The following is a 16,536-nucleotide window of genomic DNA, read 5'->3' as shown; positions in this document are numbered from 1 at the left end:
CAATGGTCACCAAGTGGCCACTAGAGCTTTCGTTTAGCTGAAGGACTCCATCCCACCACGTCTGAGTGTCCCATAAGCCCTGGGCCCTCTCAGCCTCGATGTAAGCTTCTAGCTCCAATATCCAGGTTTCCCAGTGTCGGGTGTGAAAAGGGACCCTCTCCAGTGCCATCCTGCAGGGCACCGCATGTGGACGAGGTCCTTCAGTGGTTTTGGTGGCAGTGCCACTGCTCAGTTACCTCTCTTCTGTCCCCCTAAGTTTGGCCTGGTCCGGGGGTGAGGGAACAGCCTGTGACCTTGGGGTACTCTTGTCCATGTAAGGTCACCTACCCCATTAGGGGATCAGCCCATAGCCTTCAGCCCCTCAGCCAGTGCCACTAACCACAACCACTCCCCCAACCGCCCCCACTGGGCATAGTCATTCTGGCCCTTTGGGGGTTTCAGAGCTTTGAAACCTCCATCTCCCTCCTCTGCAGACTGGCAATTTTAGGGTGAAGGGTTCTGGTCAGCACCTGTAGCAGCCTCCCCTGAGCTGACGTTTTGCACATTTAGGCCTCTGAAGCTGGGGTGGTTGAGCCAAAGCCTCAAGCCTACAACACAAGTCATTGACATCGGGGTGGGGGGAGTCGGGGTTGGGGGAGTCGGGGTGGGGGCAGCCAACCTGTCCAGAGGCCTGGATGATGAAGCAAATATTAGTTTCCTATTGCTGCAGTAATGAACTACCGCACATGTAGTGCCTTAAAATACGAATTTATTATCTTCTCAGTTCAGAAACCTAAAATGGGTCAGCAGGGCAGCATTCATTCCCACTGAGGCTCTAAGCGGGGCTTCCATCTCCTTGCCTGTTCCAGCTTCTAGAAGACAGTGCATTCCTTGGCTTGTGGCCTCGCGTCATTCCAACCTCTACCTCTGTCATCACATCTCTGACACTGCTGCCTCCCTCTCCATCAAAGCCCATCCAGATAATCCAGAATAATGTCTGCATTATGGACTTTAACTCAGTTATACCTGCAAAGTCCCGTTTGCCATGTAAAGTAACATAGTCACAGGATCCAAGGGATTAGGACAAGGACATCTTGTGAGGACCATTATTCAGCCCATCACAGAGCTCAAAGACTCCAAGAGGACTCCTCGGTATTTTCCTAAATATATATATATATGTATCACTTGAACCTCTGACCCCAAAAGCCAGTAATGAGTAGCAAAAGGACTTGAAATTGCCTCTTTAGAAATAACTCAACAGGTGAAGTATTCATAAATCAAACTCTTGGTACTAATACGTTGGTGGTGCTCAGCAGTTTTGTATGCATCATGACAACGAGTGGGTTAAGGTGACTGAACACATAAAAGAACCCAGCATATAATAGCTTTGTGATTTTTCATCTGAGACGTGTCACTGAAATGAGACGTGTAATTTCAATTTTGGAGGTCTAAGAGAACTGTTAGTAAACAGCTTTGAACTGCTCCAGGGAACCTGATTTACTGCATTTATAATATTTCAATTGCTTTGTGCTGAGTGAAACTCTGCAGCTTGGATTTGACTCTGCCTGGGTTGGGAGTCTGATGTCTTGAAAAGAGTGATTAAAACTTGCTAATATGTTTAAAATATTTAAAGGGATTTAACAAAGTTTGCAAACGGGGTTGTTCGAGAGGATTCCGTTCCGTTCCGTTCCATCGCTCAGTCGTGTCCGACTCTTTGCGACCCCGTGGACTGTAGCCTACCAGGCTTCTCCGTCCATGGGATTCTCCAGGCAAGAATACTGGAGTGGATTACCGTTTCCTTCTCCAGGGGATCTTCCCGACCCAGGGATCGAACCCGGGTCTTCCGCATTGGAGGCAGACGCTGTAACCTCTGAGCCACCAGGGAAGCCCAATCTGTTTAAATGTATGAATGATTAAGACACAGAAGAGTTTTTTACAGAAAAATTACATTATCAATAAAACAAGATGTCCACGATGCACTTAAAAGCTTGAAAAATGAAATTTTAAGATTTTACCTCTTTAATAGATTGAAAATTATAGTCGTTTGCACACATATAAGCACCCTTGACCGTTGAGAAACTCAAACTGTTGAAGACTGTGGAATAACTCTGTAAACACACCTTGTTCAAATGACTCTTACACATTCTTTTAAAGATTGATCATACCTCTGGAAATTGAGGGGGATTTTGTGGGGTTTTATTTAACATTTTGGCCATGATGCACAGCACATGGGATCTTAATTCCCTGACCAAGGGTCGAACCTACATCCCCTGCAGTGGAAGCTTGGAGTCTTAACTACTAACCACCATCAGTCCCTGAAAATTGAGGCTTGTTAATGCACTTACAACTTGAGTTTAGGAAATTTTCTGGTTGGAACAATTTCCTTCTCCTCAACTCTTAAACCACAGTCTTCCCCACCAAGCTGCTATCACAGCAGACCCACCTTGAGCAGGTATGGCTTTTGGCCAGCCAGTGGGAAAACCTGCAATTATGGTTCCCAAAGCAAAAGCCAACCTCTCCCCACGTCCATTCTCCGAATAGCCTTGCCTCTTTCCCAGGGCAGTGGGTGTTCCAGAAACTCATAGAACTAATTCCTAACAAATTGGGCTCACACTGAAAACCTGTCATCTCTGGCCCCAGTTCAATAAGTTCCGATTTAGCCTTAGTCTTCTTTATGAGGGGACTTACATCATGTTAAGGGTCCTCTTCTAAAGAGATCCTTCAAGCGAATCCCTTAAAACTTAAAGTAGGATTGACCACAACAGACATTTATATGCACTAATACTTTAGGAGTTCTATATATTACAGCATCAACTTTCCAGCAGCACTATTATTCCCTGTTAGTAGATGAGAGAACTGCGGTGCCCAGTTAATCCATTTTGGAAACGGCAGTTGTAGGTTTGAACTCTGGCCGTCAGACTCCACAGACTCAGCTCCCTGTTATTGCTGCACCAAACTGCTTTACTCAACACGGTTGGAACTGGAACACAGACCTGCAGCTTCCATTGCTAAATTATGTCTATAAATCACTGCACTGTTACTGATACCGTTACTGGCAGTCCTCGCTGCCTGTACTGTGAGTAAAAGCCTCGAGGAGGAAAGACAGGCAAGGAGGAAAAAACAAAAGAAACATAGGCTCCCCACGGACCTTGTTTAAAGGCAGATTAAGGTCCTACTGTATAGCACAAAGAAGTATATTCAATATTGTATGATAAACCATAATGGAAAAGAATATAAAAACAAAGAATGTAGATATATGTATAACTGAGTCACTTTGTTGTATAGCAGAAATTAACACAACATTGTAAATCAATTGCATTTCAATTAACAAATAAATTATTTTAAAAATTTAAAAAAAAAAAAATAAAGGCAGATTCTAATGAGAGGGTCTGGGGTAGACCTGAGAGTCTGCATTTCCAACAGCCTCCCAGGTGAGGCTGGACAGCTGCTGTCTATGGGACAGTCTGAAGAGTAGGGATGAGATGACTTCCTGAGTGTCTCCTGCAGCAAAAATACAAGGAACCGGAGCATGTAGATGTCACAGAGCTGTTTGATGATGTGGGAAACAAAGGTGGGGTTTATTTTCAATGCATAGGAGCCTTGTGAGGAAACCACGTTCTCCTCTTGAAAATGAAACAGAAGTATACGGTTGAACGTGCCAAGGTCAAAAGCATATTAGGGGTGGTACAGGTGCCCCACACCATCCTTGATCGCATGCACTCTTTTGGAAGACAGTAAGCAAGGAGCAAAGAACTGACACGGGAGTGTTGCTGCTGTAACACGGTGGGTGCCAAATAGGACCAAAGTTGTCCACACTTGTCAGTTTTGTCCTGACCATTTTTAATCGGCAGTATTTTGGGAGCAAAAAGTGTGTGCTGATGAAGAGGGTAATTACATACACCTCTGGACTTCAAAAATGAGAAGACAAGCCACATAAATTCTCTTCCTTAAGAAAACAGCCATTTCAAAAGATTTTCTTTAATATCATAAAATATTTTCATGGACAAGTGAGCTAGCAAACACACATGCACCAATGTGCCTTTTGACAAGATTTTCCCCTACCCTCACCTCCCACTCCCACGTCAAGGTGGACAAGAGATTGGAGAAATGAATACAGCAGATGGTACAGATAGAAAGGAAAAAAAAATCGATAAAAAGGATGGATATAACATTGTGCTTGGTTATTTTCCTATGTCTCAACAAAACAAAACATTTCGGTGCAAATAGTTAATTTTTCCTCTTTTCCATTTAAGTCTGGTGGAGAAAAAAATACTTTTTGTATAATAAAATATGTGGTTTTTTTGGTTTTTTTACTTTTTTTTAACGTAATTTTTTTTTTTTCTTTTTTGCAGAAAATAATTTTGTAAACTGTCACTTCACGGGCAGGGAGGCTGGATGCCACATGGGTCCCAGCTCGCCCACTGGAGGCAGAGCGTGAAACCAAACCCGGGCGGGAGGGGGGAACAGCGGAGGCGCGGGGTGGGGCTCGCACAGCGGACGGGGCGGGGGGCGAGGGTGTGGACCGGGCAGGGCGGGTTAGAGGTCGCTCTCGCCGTACAGCGCCGTGGAGAAGGACATGTAGTCCAGAGCACCGGGCACGGCGTCAGGGCCGGTGTAGGGGGCCATTCGCGCGATGCAGTACTCAGCCTGGTCAGGCGGCAGCTCTCTGCGCAGCTCGTCCACCGTGATGTAGTTCTGCGGAAACAATGTGTTCAGGGAGGCTGCAAAGCCCGGAGGTGAGGTACCCCGTCCCGCCCCCATTCCAACATGTACGTTACACATACCTGTATCAGGCATATATGTAAATAAATAAATTATATGATAAATTACATGATATAGACACATGTATAAATGTTATCTATATATGTACATATCTATATATGTGTCAGTTCAGTTCAGTCGCTCAATCTATATTTAAATAACATATATTTCAATCCCCTTATGTTTTTCACTTTAGTAACTGCTTTAGCCTGTTCCCAAGTAATTCCAAGAGCTAACTGCACCTATAATCTTTTCGTGTGTCTCTCTAGCCTGCACCAACCACAGGCTGCAACAATATTCAGTTCAGTTCAGTTCAGTCGCTCAGTCGTGTCCGACTCTTAGCGACTCCATGAACCACAACATGAAAGGCCTCCCTGTCCATCACCAACTCCCGGAGTTCACTCAAACTCATGTCCATAGAGTCGGTGATGCCATCCAGCCATCTCATTCTCTGTCGTCCCCGTCTCCTCCTACCCTCAATCGCTCCCAGCATCAGAGTCTTTTCCAGTGAGTCAACTCGTCGCATGAGGTGGCCAAAGTATTGGAGTTTCAGCTTTAGCCTCAGTCCTTCCAATGAACACCCAGGATTGACCTCCTCTAGAATGGACTGGTTGGATCTCCTTGCAGTCCAAGGGACTCTCAAGAGTCTTCTCCAGCACCACAGTTCAAAAGCATCCATTCTTCAGCGATCAGCTTTCTTCACAGTCCGACTCTCACATCCATACATGACCACGGGAAAAACCATAGCCTTGACTAGACGGACCTTGGTTGGCAAAGTAACGTCTCTGCTTTTTAATATGCTATCTAGGCTGGTCATAACTTTCCTTCCAAGGAGTAAGCATCTTTTAATTTCATGGCTGCAATCAGTATCTGCAGTGATTTTGGAGCCCAAAAAAATAAAGTCTAACACGGTTTCCACTGTTTCCCCATCTATTTCCCATGAAGTGATGGGACCAGATGCCATGATCTTCGTTTTCTGAATGTTGAGCTTCAAGCCAACCATTTCACTCTCCTCTTTCACTTTCATCAAGAGGCCTTTGAGTTCCTCTTCACTTTCTGCCATAAGGGTGGTGTCATCTGCATATCTGAGGTTATTGATATTTCTCCCGGCAATCTTGATTCCAGCTTGTGCTTCTTCCAGCCCAGCGTTCCTTCATATAAGTTAAATAAGCAGGGTGGCAATATACAGCCTTGACGTACTCCTTTTCCTATCTGGAACCAGTCTGTTGTTCCATGTCCAGTTCTAACTGTTGCTTCCTGACCTGCATACAGGTTTCTCAAGAGGCAGGTCAGGTGGTCTGGTATTCCCATCTCTTTCAGAATGTTCCACAGTTTATTGTGATCCACACAGTCAAAGGCCTTGGCATAGTCAATGAAGCAGAAATAGATGTTTTTCTGGAACTCTCTTGCTTTCTCCATGATCCAGCGGATGTTGGCAATTTGATCTCTGGTGCCTCTGCCTTTTCTAAAACCTGCTTGAACATCTGGGAGTTCACGGTTCACATATTGCTGAAGCCTGGCTTGGAGAATTTTGAGCATGACTTTACTAGCGTGTGAGATGAGTGCAACTGTGCGGTAGTTTGAGCATTCTTTGGCATTCCCTTTCTTTGGGATTGGAATGAAGACTGACCTTTTCCAGTCCTGTGACCATTGCCAAGTTTTCCAAATTTGCTGGCATATTGAGTGCAGCACTTTCACAGCATCATCTTTCAGGATTTGAAATAGCTCAATTGGAATTCCATCACCTCCACTAGCTTTGTTCGTCGTGATGCTCTCTAAGGCCCACTTGACTTAACATTCCAAGATGTCTGGTTCCAGGTGAGTGATCACGCCATCGTGATTATCTTCGTCGTGAAGATCTTTTTTGTACAGTTCTTCTGTGTATTCTTGCCACCTCTTCTTAATATCTTCTGCTTCTGTTAGGTCCATACCATTTTAGCAACACCCTATTTGGTGAAAGAGTAGGACTCCCACGCCCAACTCAGGGCTCTGAGGAGGTCACACAATTCTCGTAAACTACAGGAGCCTCCAGTTGGGGGCATCACTGCCACTGGTACCTATCTTAACCTTCCCCCAACCAGCCCACCTGGCTCCCCGTCTGGGATGTCTGCTTTGTCCCTGTCTTGGTTTTGCCCATCAGTCTACTTGGAACCTGCATCTTTGTGGAGCCTTCAGCTTCTCAAGTGTTCAGGGACTTGCCCTACTTCTGCCAGAGTCTCCTAAGGAGCCAGTCTGAAGGAGACAGCTTGGCCCTCAAGTCACTTCAAGAGTCAAGCGATCAGGTCCCTTTCTGGGCCCCGGAGACTTCCTTGACCAAATAAGTCACTTCAAGGAGGTGGTTTCTGAGGGTCCTTCCAGCTCCAAAGTGCTATGACTCTAACAAGGTGTCCTTGGATGTAAATAAGAGCTTTAGGAACCTCTTTGTTGGTTCAGTCTTTACTTCAATGTAGACTGAGACATTTCAGAAACTATTCTCCCTACTGGCTAAGGAAGAATGGCGTAAGGATTATCCTATGAATTTTACAGAAAGGGAATCTGACCTCTAGACCCCTCTGCCCCCAAGGCCCCCTGGATGCTCCTACTTTCCCACTGTCAGGCCTGGCAGTGCAGGGAACTTGGGAGATTTGGAGAACTGAAGCTGGCTGCTGCTTAGGGTAGACAGATGAGAAACACGCTTCTTTCCTGCTTCCCGTCTACATGCCATGGCTTGTGCCCAGAATGCTGCAGGGCTGAAGTCTTAAGTTCCCAGACGGACCTTTTATCACCCACTCACATACTCCATCTGACTGGACTGCCCTCCACCACCAGTCATTTCATCACCAGTATCTCATCGTAAGTATGACATGCAATGTCCATGGCAGGGGACTCCCTTAAGCTAATGCAGTGTCCTAACCTCTTAGCTGATGCCCAAATGTTACAGAAATGGGTAGAGGTGGACAGCAATGAGGCTCAGGTGGGAAAGAAGGAACAGCGGAGCTGCTCATGACCTCCCCTCCAATTCAGTCCACCTCTACATGGCGCCCACATCACAGTATACCCACCTTATCCCCGGCCAGGATCTTGAAGGAAGCCATGACTTGGTCTGCTGTATCTGTATCAGCTGTCTCACGAGACATAAAGTCGATGAAGGCCTGGAACGTCACCACCCCCAGGCGGTTGGGGTCCACGATGCTCATGATGCGGGCAAACTCTGCCTCTCCCTGGAGGGAAAAGCCAATCCCAGGCCTGTCAGTCACAGTCTCCTCTCGCTATGGACCTGAGGCCTCTAGGGGCTCAGAGTGCTTAAGGCTGTCAGAGAAGGCCCCTGACCTAACCTGAGTTGTCCGGTTTCCCACCCTCTACGGATGCCTGTGCTCCTCTTGGAACAAAAATGATAATGCTGACGATAACTAATGACGGCAATGGCTAACACTCAGACAGCATATACTATACACCAGGCACTGTTTTAAGTGCTGTGTAAAATTCATTTAACACTCCTCACAACCATGAAGTAGGTATTTATTATTTTCATCAGGTCTCCAGAGGAGAAACCTAAGGCCCAGACAGGCTTAGTGACTTGCAAGGTCACACAGCCAGTGGGTAGTAGAGCTGAGACATGAACTTGGGTCTCCACCACACTGTACATTCTGTGTATCAGACAAGGCACAGCACTCATGTTGAGTTGCTTCATTTAACTGTTAAAATTGTCCGGCAGCATTCCCTTCACATTATCTGGGCCCCCAAGCAGGGGATGACAGAGCTGGGATTTATTCCCAGGTTCCTTACTTCTAAAGCCCACACCCTTGCTCTTGCACTGGGCAGCCCAAGGGCTCTGGACTTTGCAAGGTAGGCCAGGAGTTGCCTCTCTGCCCAGCTGAGGCCCCTGCCCTGCTCAGAAGGCCTGCATGAGGGCAAGGCAGCTGAGAAGGTTGGGAAGGAGCTTGGGGCAACAAGCAAAGGGGCGGCACGACTGGCTGAAGCCATCAGCAGGACAGAGGTGAAACTCTCCAGGCCCCACATGATATGGAGCTGAACCAACCCCCACCCAGAGTGCCCACCACAGTCCTGCCCGGCAGCCTCAGGATCAGCCCCACCATCCATGATGGGAGCAAAAAAACAAAAAGCCCACTTCGATTGTAAATATCAAAAGAGAAACCGGCAGAGACAGGCGAGAAGGCCAGGTCTCCCGGACACACACAGGCTCCGCAGCTGGGGCCCAGCCTTTCAGGACACCATCTTCCCCAAGGACCAGAATCTTGAGGCCCCTCCAGGGAGGGGGGTCCCTGAGCCTGAGGGCCTCCAGCCCACCATGGCCAGGACTTGGCCTCTCGGGTCAGCTGGCTGGCTGCCCCTTGCCAGGGCAGAGGGTGGGGTTTACATTACCATGTTGTAACCCATGGAGATAAGGCAGGCGCGGAAATCATCCGTGTCCATCATGCCTGTCTTCTTCTGTGGGGCCAGGGGCACCAAGACACAAGGAGAAAGGGCCGGCCAAGGGCCAGGAAGACAGGGCACAGATGGCCAGAGGGGAGGTCAAGGTGTATGGTTTTGGGGGGCGGGGGGTGGGCAGTCAGGAAGGGAAGAGGAACACAGGAGGAAGAGATGCAAATACACATCCGGGGAAAATATCCACAGGAAGGAGGAAGACAGAGCAGGGAGATGCAAAAATCCGTCCACGGGATGGAGAGCGATGAGGAGAGAAGAAGGTGGGCACCGCACAGGTTCCCACGAAAGATAACCGAGGGCAGAGGTCAGAGGTCGGAGTAGTGAGAGGAGGAGCCCGCCGGGGGCCAGGCGGGGACAGCAGAAGACGAGCCCCACGGCCCACAGGAAAGGGGAGGCAAGGAGATCCAGAGAGAGAGAGAGAGAGAAGAGAAAAAAGGAGAAACGCGTTATTTCTCGCCCCGGACGCCACCCCTGAGCGTGCTCCATGCAGGAGGCGAGTACCTGGGGGTCGTTGCCAATATCATAACCCAAGCTGATGAGGCAGGCTTTGAACTCCTCGGGACCCAGCGTGCCGGAGTGATCCTGGGGCCGCCGTGCGCCAGCCAGCGAGCCATGCGGTGCCAGGGAGGTGGAGGCCGTGAGGGGGAAGGGGTGGGCCATGCCCCAGTGGAGGGTAGCGTGTGTGGGGAGAGACAGGGACGAAGGCATGCGGATGGGGAAGGTGGAGGGTGGAGGGGCGGGAGGGAGGAGGGAAATAAAAGTGCACAAGGTTAGACACACGGACGTGGTCCAGAGGGGGACCCTCTCCCCGGTACACGCAGCCGTCCTGCCCCGGGGAAGCAGGCCGGAGGGAAGCATGGTGAGCCATGGGGGTAAGAAGCTCCCCTAGAAGAGTGCCCAGCCCACCTCTGGCCCCGATGCCCTGAGCGGGGTTTCCAGGAAGATGCCCACCCACCCATGTGCCTGGAGGGCAGTGAAGCAGGCAGGGGTGGTGGGCAGCACCCAAGCCCATGCTCCCACCCCCTGTGGCCACCACAAAGCCCCAAGGCACTGGGAGGGGCAGCCCACGCAAAACTGGATGAGAATCCAGGAGGACTGCTAACTCTGGCACCTCTACAGGATCCGAAAGGCTACCCCCAGGGCTGGGGGAGGAGAAAAGCTCCGCTCTGTCCCCAGGCACAGGCAGGGGATGGTCCCCATAGCCAGGGACAGCGGCCCTCCCTCGAGGCTACGGCAGCCTTGCCCCCAGGGGGTGACTCCTCATGATAGGAGAGCAAGAGTCAGGGGTCTGAGGGCTTCTCTTCACCCACAACACGAGCACTCTCTCCAGGAAAGCAGGGATGCTCATGGGACACCGGGACAGCTTCTAAGGCCAGCCTGGGGTGGTGGAGAGTCAGAGCAGGCTAACTGCAGTTCCTCCCTCCTCCCTCTCCTCCTCCTCACTAGCCCAGGAAGTGGGCCCATGCCCTGGGCAGTGCCCTCCAGGGCCCTGGGGCCAGGGCTGCCCTCAGCGAGTTCAGGGGTGGAGCTCACCCGGTCAAAGTGGTTGAAGGAGGCCCGGAACTCATTCATCTGCTCCTGGCTGATGCCCTTGGCGTCCCTGGTCAGGATCTGGTTCTCCACCTCATTGATGGTCCTGGCGATGGTGGTGAGGAGCTGCTCCCAGCCCACACGGATGTGCTGCAGGCAGGCAAGGCCCGTCAGCAAGGCCTGGGCCAGGTCACCCCTCCCTACTCCCTCCCCTGACCATCAAAATGGCCAATGCAATCAAACCAGGCCTTCTGCCCGGATTAACAGAGTCACCAGGTGCAGGGGAACCAGGATAAGGACAGCAAACCAGGACAGAGGACCCAGATGATGAAGGGGGAAGCACAGAAGGGTAATGGTTTCTGCCCGGAACAGCAGAGACCAGAATGACCCGCGCGGTCAGGTCAGAAAAAAAGGCAAAGTTGACAGTGGGGAAGATCAAAGGACAAAAAAGTGGGTAATTCCCTGAAAATCCAGCTCTATAACCTCACACCCATGCCTTCATGGTCAAAACAAGTAGGTCATTTAAAAAGCAGAGGCCAAACCAGTGTCTGGTGACCACCAGTCTCAGAATCACCAGGTACTTGTTAAAAAATTTAGATACCCGAGTCCCATCCCAGACCTAGTGAATCAAATTCTGGGACGGTGCCTGGAAATCTGCATTCTCAGCAAGCTCCTTGGGAAATTCAAAAGGCACTGAGGACTGAAGACTCAGAGCTCCAGGAGGGAGGAGAAGTGAGTATCCTCTCACTTAAAAGCTAGGGTTTATCCTACTATACGACCAGTCTTCTTGGAATGATGGGGGGGAGCAAGGCTGGTGGCGCCCACCTCCATGGTGTAGTTGGTATGCTTGTTGTCGAAGATGAGCGCCTCCTGGATGAGCTGGTGGTCGCCCTCCAGCTGGTCGATCTTGGGCTTGTAGTTGACGATGCTCTTCTCATATTGCCGCAGGTGGTTGAGCTGGTCCTCCAGGGTCCCGTGCATCTCAATGGAGATCCTTCCGATCTCCTGCTCACCCGGAAAGGAGGCCCTTGTGAGACCTACGCACTCTGGGCCCCCAGGGTGGAGACTGGGGCCCCCAGGTCACTGACCAACCCCTCTGATGATTCTTGGCATGGAAATAGCATCATAAAGGACTCTGACCAGCACTGACTGTAATCACCAGATGAATACCTCCCATTTCCCGGGTACCCCTCAGCCACAGGAAGGGGATGCAAAGTCAGTTGCGAACTTAAAAGTTCACTCCTCTACCTGCCATTCAAACTCCCATCCCAAGCCCGTTCCCGACTACCATCCATCTCAGGGAAGTTTGCCCACTGAGCTGGGTTCCTCATAGCCTCAGGGAACCTGGCCCTCCTTCTCAATGAACATGCTCCTGCTGTTCTGTTCCTTGGAGGCCTGCCTTGCCCACCTCAATCCCACCTATCTCCATGGTCCAGGCCTAATCCCCATCTCTGTCTTTCATCCATATAAACACACCTTGCTTGTGAAAGCACTTTCTGGGAACTCAGTTCAACTTAGTAAGTATTTCTGGAGCGCCTACTACTATGCAAAATGTGCTAAGCAGGTGGAGATGGGGTCCAGAAAAGCACACAGGAACTTGACACGGTCTCTGCCCTCAAGGAATTCAGAGGGACACCACGCTCTAACCCAAGCAGTGTTCCTTCCTTATCTACATCACCCTGATACCTGGTCCAACAATACAGCAAAGAATTTCACGCTCGCCCAAAGCACAGTTCTCTCTCCGGGGAGATCACCTCCTTCTGGCCAAGATCATAACTCAGGAGGAAGGGAGACCAGCTCAACCACATATGCCACAGGGCAAGCAGAATCAGTCATCTAGGCACTGATCCTTCCATGGGACTGTCTCATGTGGTGTCCCGGTATGGGCACGGGTCCCACACCCTCCATGGGGCAGTAGACCAGCTGTGGGTTCAGGGCCCACAGGTCCCGTCTAGGAGGAGACAGGGCAAGCCTGACTGTCTGGAATGGTGCAGTGAAGGGTGGAAGCCCCTGCCCTGCCTTCCATGCTGGGACCCACCTCCATCTTGGTCTGGATCCAGGGCCCGATGACGTTGGCCTGGGCCCCAAACTGCTTGCGTAGCCTTTCGTTGTGCTGCTGGCGGGCGTGCTCCTCCGTCAGGGCCTGGTCCCTCCGTGGCACCAGCTGCCGCACCTGGGGCAGGAACAGTCAGGGGACATTGGGATGGGCCGGCCATCTGCCTCCATGTCAGAAGAAATGGAGGAGCCATGAAGGGAAGAGGCAAGGCAGTAATAGAAGTGAACACATTGACCTGTTCTAGAAATTCATTCATTTACTTGACAGACAATGAGTACTTACTCTGCAACACTGAAATTAATGAAAATCAACACTGCAGACAGACAAAAATCCCTGCCCTTCTGAAACTTACAATGGCTCCGCCAGCGCCCCACCCAGCCCTCGGACTCACATGGTCCCATTTGCCATTGATCTCCTGAGGCGTGATGGTTGTGTAGGGGTTGGTGCCTGCCATGTTGACGTGGTAGGTCTGGACAATCTTGGACACCTCGTTGTGGATGCCCAGGATAGCCAGGCGCTCCTTGTCGGCATCGGGGAGGGTGGCCTTGAACTGCTCGTGGGCTGTGGTCAGTCCCTGGAGAGAGACGGGCGTGCAGAAGCAGCACGGTGACTGGGAGGGATGGTGCCTCCCACGGGCGAGATAAGCCAAGGGAGACCTGCAGGTCCCGGGGCAGAGTGGGTGAAGGGGCCTCCGGAGGCCGGCCCCACACCAGCTGGGCAGCCTGGAGGCATGAACCCAGGACTCTTTCGGCTGAGAACCAGGATGGCTGGGCTGGCCACAGGAAGGTACCACAGCTTCATGCTCAGGCCTGGTGAATTCAGCAGCAATCTCCCTGGGGTGCTCACCACACCATAGTTAGGCTGGGGACAAGGGGTGCCCTGGGTCTGCTCAAGGGACCTCTCCCAACACATGTTTCTCATTGTTCCGCAAAACCTTTTTCATCTAACACTCTGCAGCTGTACAAAAGAATGGCTTATTGCAGTGAAATGAGCTCCAAGATAATTATGAGGTTAGAAATAAAGGTTCAGGATATAATACATAATAGAAGCTACTTTTTACGTAAAAAGGGGAGGAAGAACATATTAATAAACAAATGTGCTTGCCTATGCAGAGACCGTGTACTGCTCTCCTCTGGAGAGGGGCACTGGGGGCTGGGGGACAAAGGCTAGGAGGGAAACTCATTGCACAGTCTCTTTAGCTTGTAGATTTGATACCATATGCATATATTACAGAGTCAAAATAAATAAAACACAAAGCTTTCAAATCTAGAACATCCTTGGGGAGGCTACCCACAGCCTTCTCCCTACAAGGGCAGTCCTGTAGGAAGGTGACTGGCAGTGTGTGGGCTGTGCAAAGCCAGCCTCCATGGACAAGGGGGTCGGCAGCACACCTGGATCTCCTCGATGGTGTGCACGATGAAGGTGTCCTGCAGGTCCTCCATGGCCCCCTCCATCCAGTTGTTGAAGGGCGCGGCCCGCTTAGCGTACTCCAAGTACAGTTGGTCAATGGTCTCCAGCAGTTTCTCCGTGCGCTGGGAGTGCCAAATGGCATGGGGGTGGGAAGGTGCTTAGTAAAGTCATGTCCAGAATCACCAACCCCCCACCCAACCCAGTAGACTTCAAGATCCTTCTGGCGAGCCCAGAGAGTTTCAGGTCTGGAAGGACCAGACTAACTCAGAACAGATCCAGAGTGCTGGTTCTGGAGTCATCCGCCTAGCCCCCAAAGAGTCTGGTTTGGAGAACCAAAGGTTCTCAAACAGCTGGGGCTTAGTCCAAGTACACTAAATCAGGAGGAGGAGAAGATATGATCAGGGCATCTCCACCAGGGCAAAGGTCAAGTCCAGTGCCAATGTGAGCTTTCCATGGTCAGACCAGGCCTGGGGAAGGTCTAAGGAACCCAGTGGAGCCTCTTAGCCCAAAGCAAAGGGAGTCATGAAGCAGAAAGGCCACAGGGCTGCTGGAGGCAGGTCTGTCTCCTCAGGGGCTCTCACCTCCAGAGCTTCCCTTCGCTTCTGGGTTAGGGCCCCTAGATTGTCCCACTGGTCACAGATCTTTTGGCACCGGGCGTTGACACTGGGTGAGTCGTAATAGTCCAGCTCACTGCAGGGGGAGGAGAGAGGAAGAGTCAGGTGAGCCAGGTTACCTCTGTGGCCTGCTCGCCTTTCCCTGGAGCTGGGGGCACTCGTGACTCAGGAAGGCCAGGTGTGCGCGCTTCTTCAAGACCTTCCAGGACTCCTACTCCCACCCTCAACCTCTGGGCTTTCAGGAGACTGCTGGGAGGAGAACAGTTCTCCTCCACAAGGGACCCCGCCCCAACCTTGCCTGGAAGCCACACCAGCCTTGACCGCCATGCCCAGTGACAGGAAGCCACCAAGACCAGGCAAGATCTCAGAGCCATACTCGGTCACCCTCTGGTCCCACACTGGCTGTAGGTAAGGACCGAAGGCCTGTGACAGAACAGTCGCAGGCTATTCCCCACCTGCAAGGACATTCTTAGTCTTCTGCATTGATGACCTCCCTGCCCCAGGACCCAGCTCACTGTTCAGGCCACAGCCCACCTCCCACAGCGCCGCAGTGCCCGCCGGGCTTACTTAAGCTCCTGGGCAATGGCGGCAATCTGCTCCACGCGGTCCTGGTGGGCGGCCAGGTCACTCTCAAAGGCCTCGTGCTTCTTGAGCAGGGCCTTGATCTCCGAGAGGGTAGCTGTCTCATAATCCTTCTGCCGCAGCATGGCCTCTTTGCCTGGGGGTCAGAGGTCAGGCACAAGGCTGTGCAGGAGCCGGGAGACCCACCTTCTTGATCTCAACCACCCCTACCTCAGGGCCCGGGAGCTCCACTTCTGCTATATCCCAAGGAGACAGATGTGCCCCATACGATGATCAATTATCTGCAGTTTGAGAAAACAGATATGCAGCCGGAACATGCACGATGGGGCAGAGGGCGGGAAAATCACTCCTTTTCATGGAGCGTGCCAGGGCCACCAGGAGTGGTGATGCAGGCTAAGTGGACAGTCAGGGTATAACACGAACTTTATAAACAGCAGGGAACGATCTATGCCTGTGGTATAAGCTGGGGAAAACAAGTTCCTCAGGGGTACCCCATCTTTAGAGTTTTCTCCACTTACAGTTGCTGGCCCCCAGCAGCCCTGCAGGGACCCTGCCCCTCAATTAGGCCCAGTGTGGGCAGCCTGTCCAGTGCACTCTGCACATAAGCCATCAGTAGCCAGCACCTTCTCCAAGTATCAGGTACACTGCCCTCTCTTTCAAGGGGTGAGGCAAGGCTTGCATTTCTTGGATTTTTGTTTCCGAAGGGAAGAGGATGAGAATCGAGCTCTCAGATGGCTGTGAGATGACGGTCCCCAGCTGCCCTGCGAAGCGGCTGCTGTAGGACAGAAACGTGCCTTGCCTGCACGCCCACCTCCAGCGTTTGCCCCATCAGGGAGGCTCAGCAACTCTCAGGAAATGAGGGTGGGCCAAAGAGGTGATGGCTTCTTTCCTTCTCTCTACTCCTTTTTGTCAGAATATTAATATGATGAGTTTAGAGGAGATAAAAAAAATCTCAGATGAGCCTACTTAGCTTCTGCCTTTCAGTCTCGCCTTCTATGGATGTTGCGTTAAAACCACTGGGTGTCTATAAATTACACATCCTGCTTTTAAAACACTCAGCAGCACATCACCGGTTTCTACACTGGCACCACGGCCATCACGAGTCACTCCGATGGCCCCGCAACGTTCTGTCAAGTGGCTGAAGCCCCAGGGGCGTAACCACACGCTGCACAAGCGTGG

The 16,536-nt window shown here is 51.2% G+C and overlaps 1 protein-coding gene across 4 annotated transcripts in view; it reads right to left on the bottom strand.

The window, feature by feature from the left end:
• Nucleotides 1-3,939: 3,939 nt before the first annotated feature.
• ACTN1 (actinin alpha 1) overlaps nt 3,940-16,536 on the bottom strand; it is a 98,827-nt gene continuing 86,230 nt past the window's right edge. For 2 of the 4 annotated variants that reach the window (XM_055437374.2, XM_088839512.1), the window contains 11 exons: nt 15,343-15,493; nt 14,743-14,851; nt 14,143-14,283; nt 13,143-13,325; nt 12,734-12,868; nt 11,521-11,700; nt 10,699-10,845; nt 9,667-9,747; nt 9,103-9,168; nt 7,782-7,940; nt 3,940-4,674 (listed from right to left, as the gene is read on the bottom strand). In XM_055437374.2, coding sequence (XP_055293349.1) covers nt 4,516-4,674; nt 7,782-7,940; nt 9,103-9,168; nt 9,667-9,747; nt 10,699-10,845; nt 11,521-11,700; nt 12,734-12,868; nt 13,143-13,325; nt 14,143-14,283; nt 14,743-14,851; nt 15,343-15,493 — 1,511 coding nt within the window. In that variant the 3' untranslated portion in view covers nt 3,940-4,515. The remainder of the gene's footprint in view (nt 4,675-7,781; nt 7,941-9,102; nt 9,169-9,666; nt 9,748-10,698; nt 10,846-11,520; nt 11,701-12,733; nt 12,869-13,142; nt 13,326-14,142; nt 14,284-14,742; nt 14,852-15,342; nt 15,494-16,536) is intronic. The other 2 variants (XM_055437376.2, XM_055437375.2) reach the window with 2 other exon arrangements.

This window comes from Moschus berezovskii, chromosome 9 (genome assembly GCF_049115385.1).
Source record: "Moschus berezovskii isolate FMDL1 chromosome 9, NW_MosBer_1.0, whole genome shotgun sequence".
Lineage (NCBI taxonomy): Eukaryota > Metazoa > Chordata > Mammalia > Artiodactyla > Moschidae > Moschus > Moschus berezovskii.
This window is presented reverse-complemented; position numbering and strand designations above follow the sequence as displayed.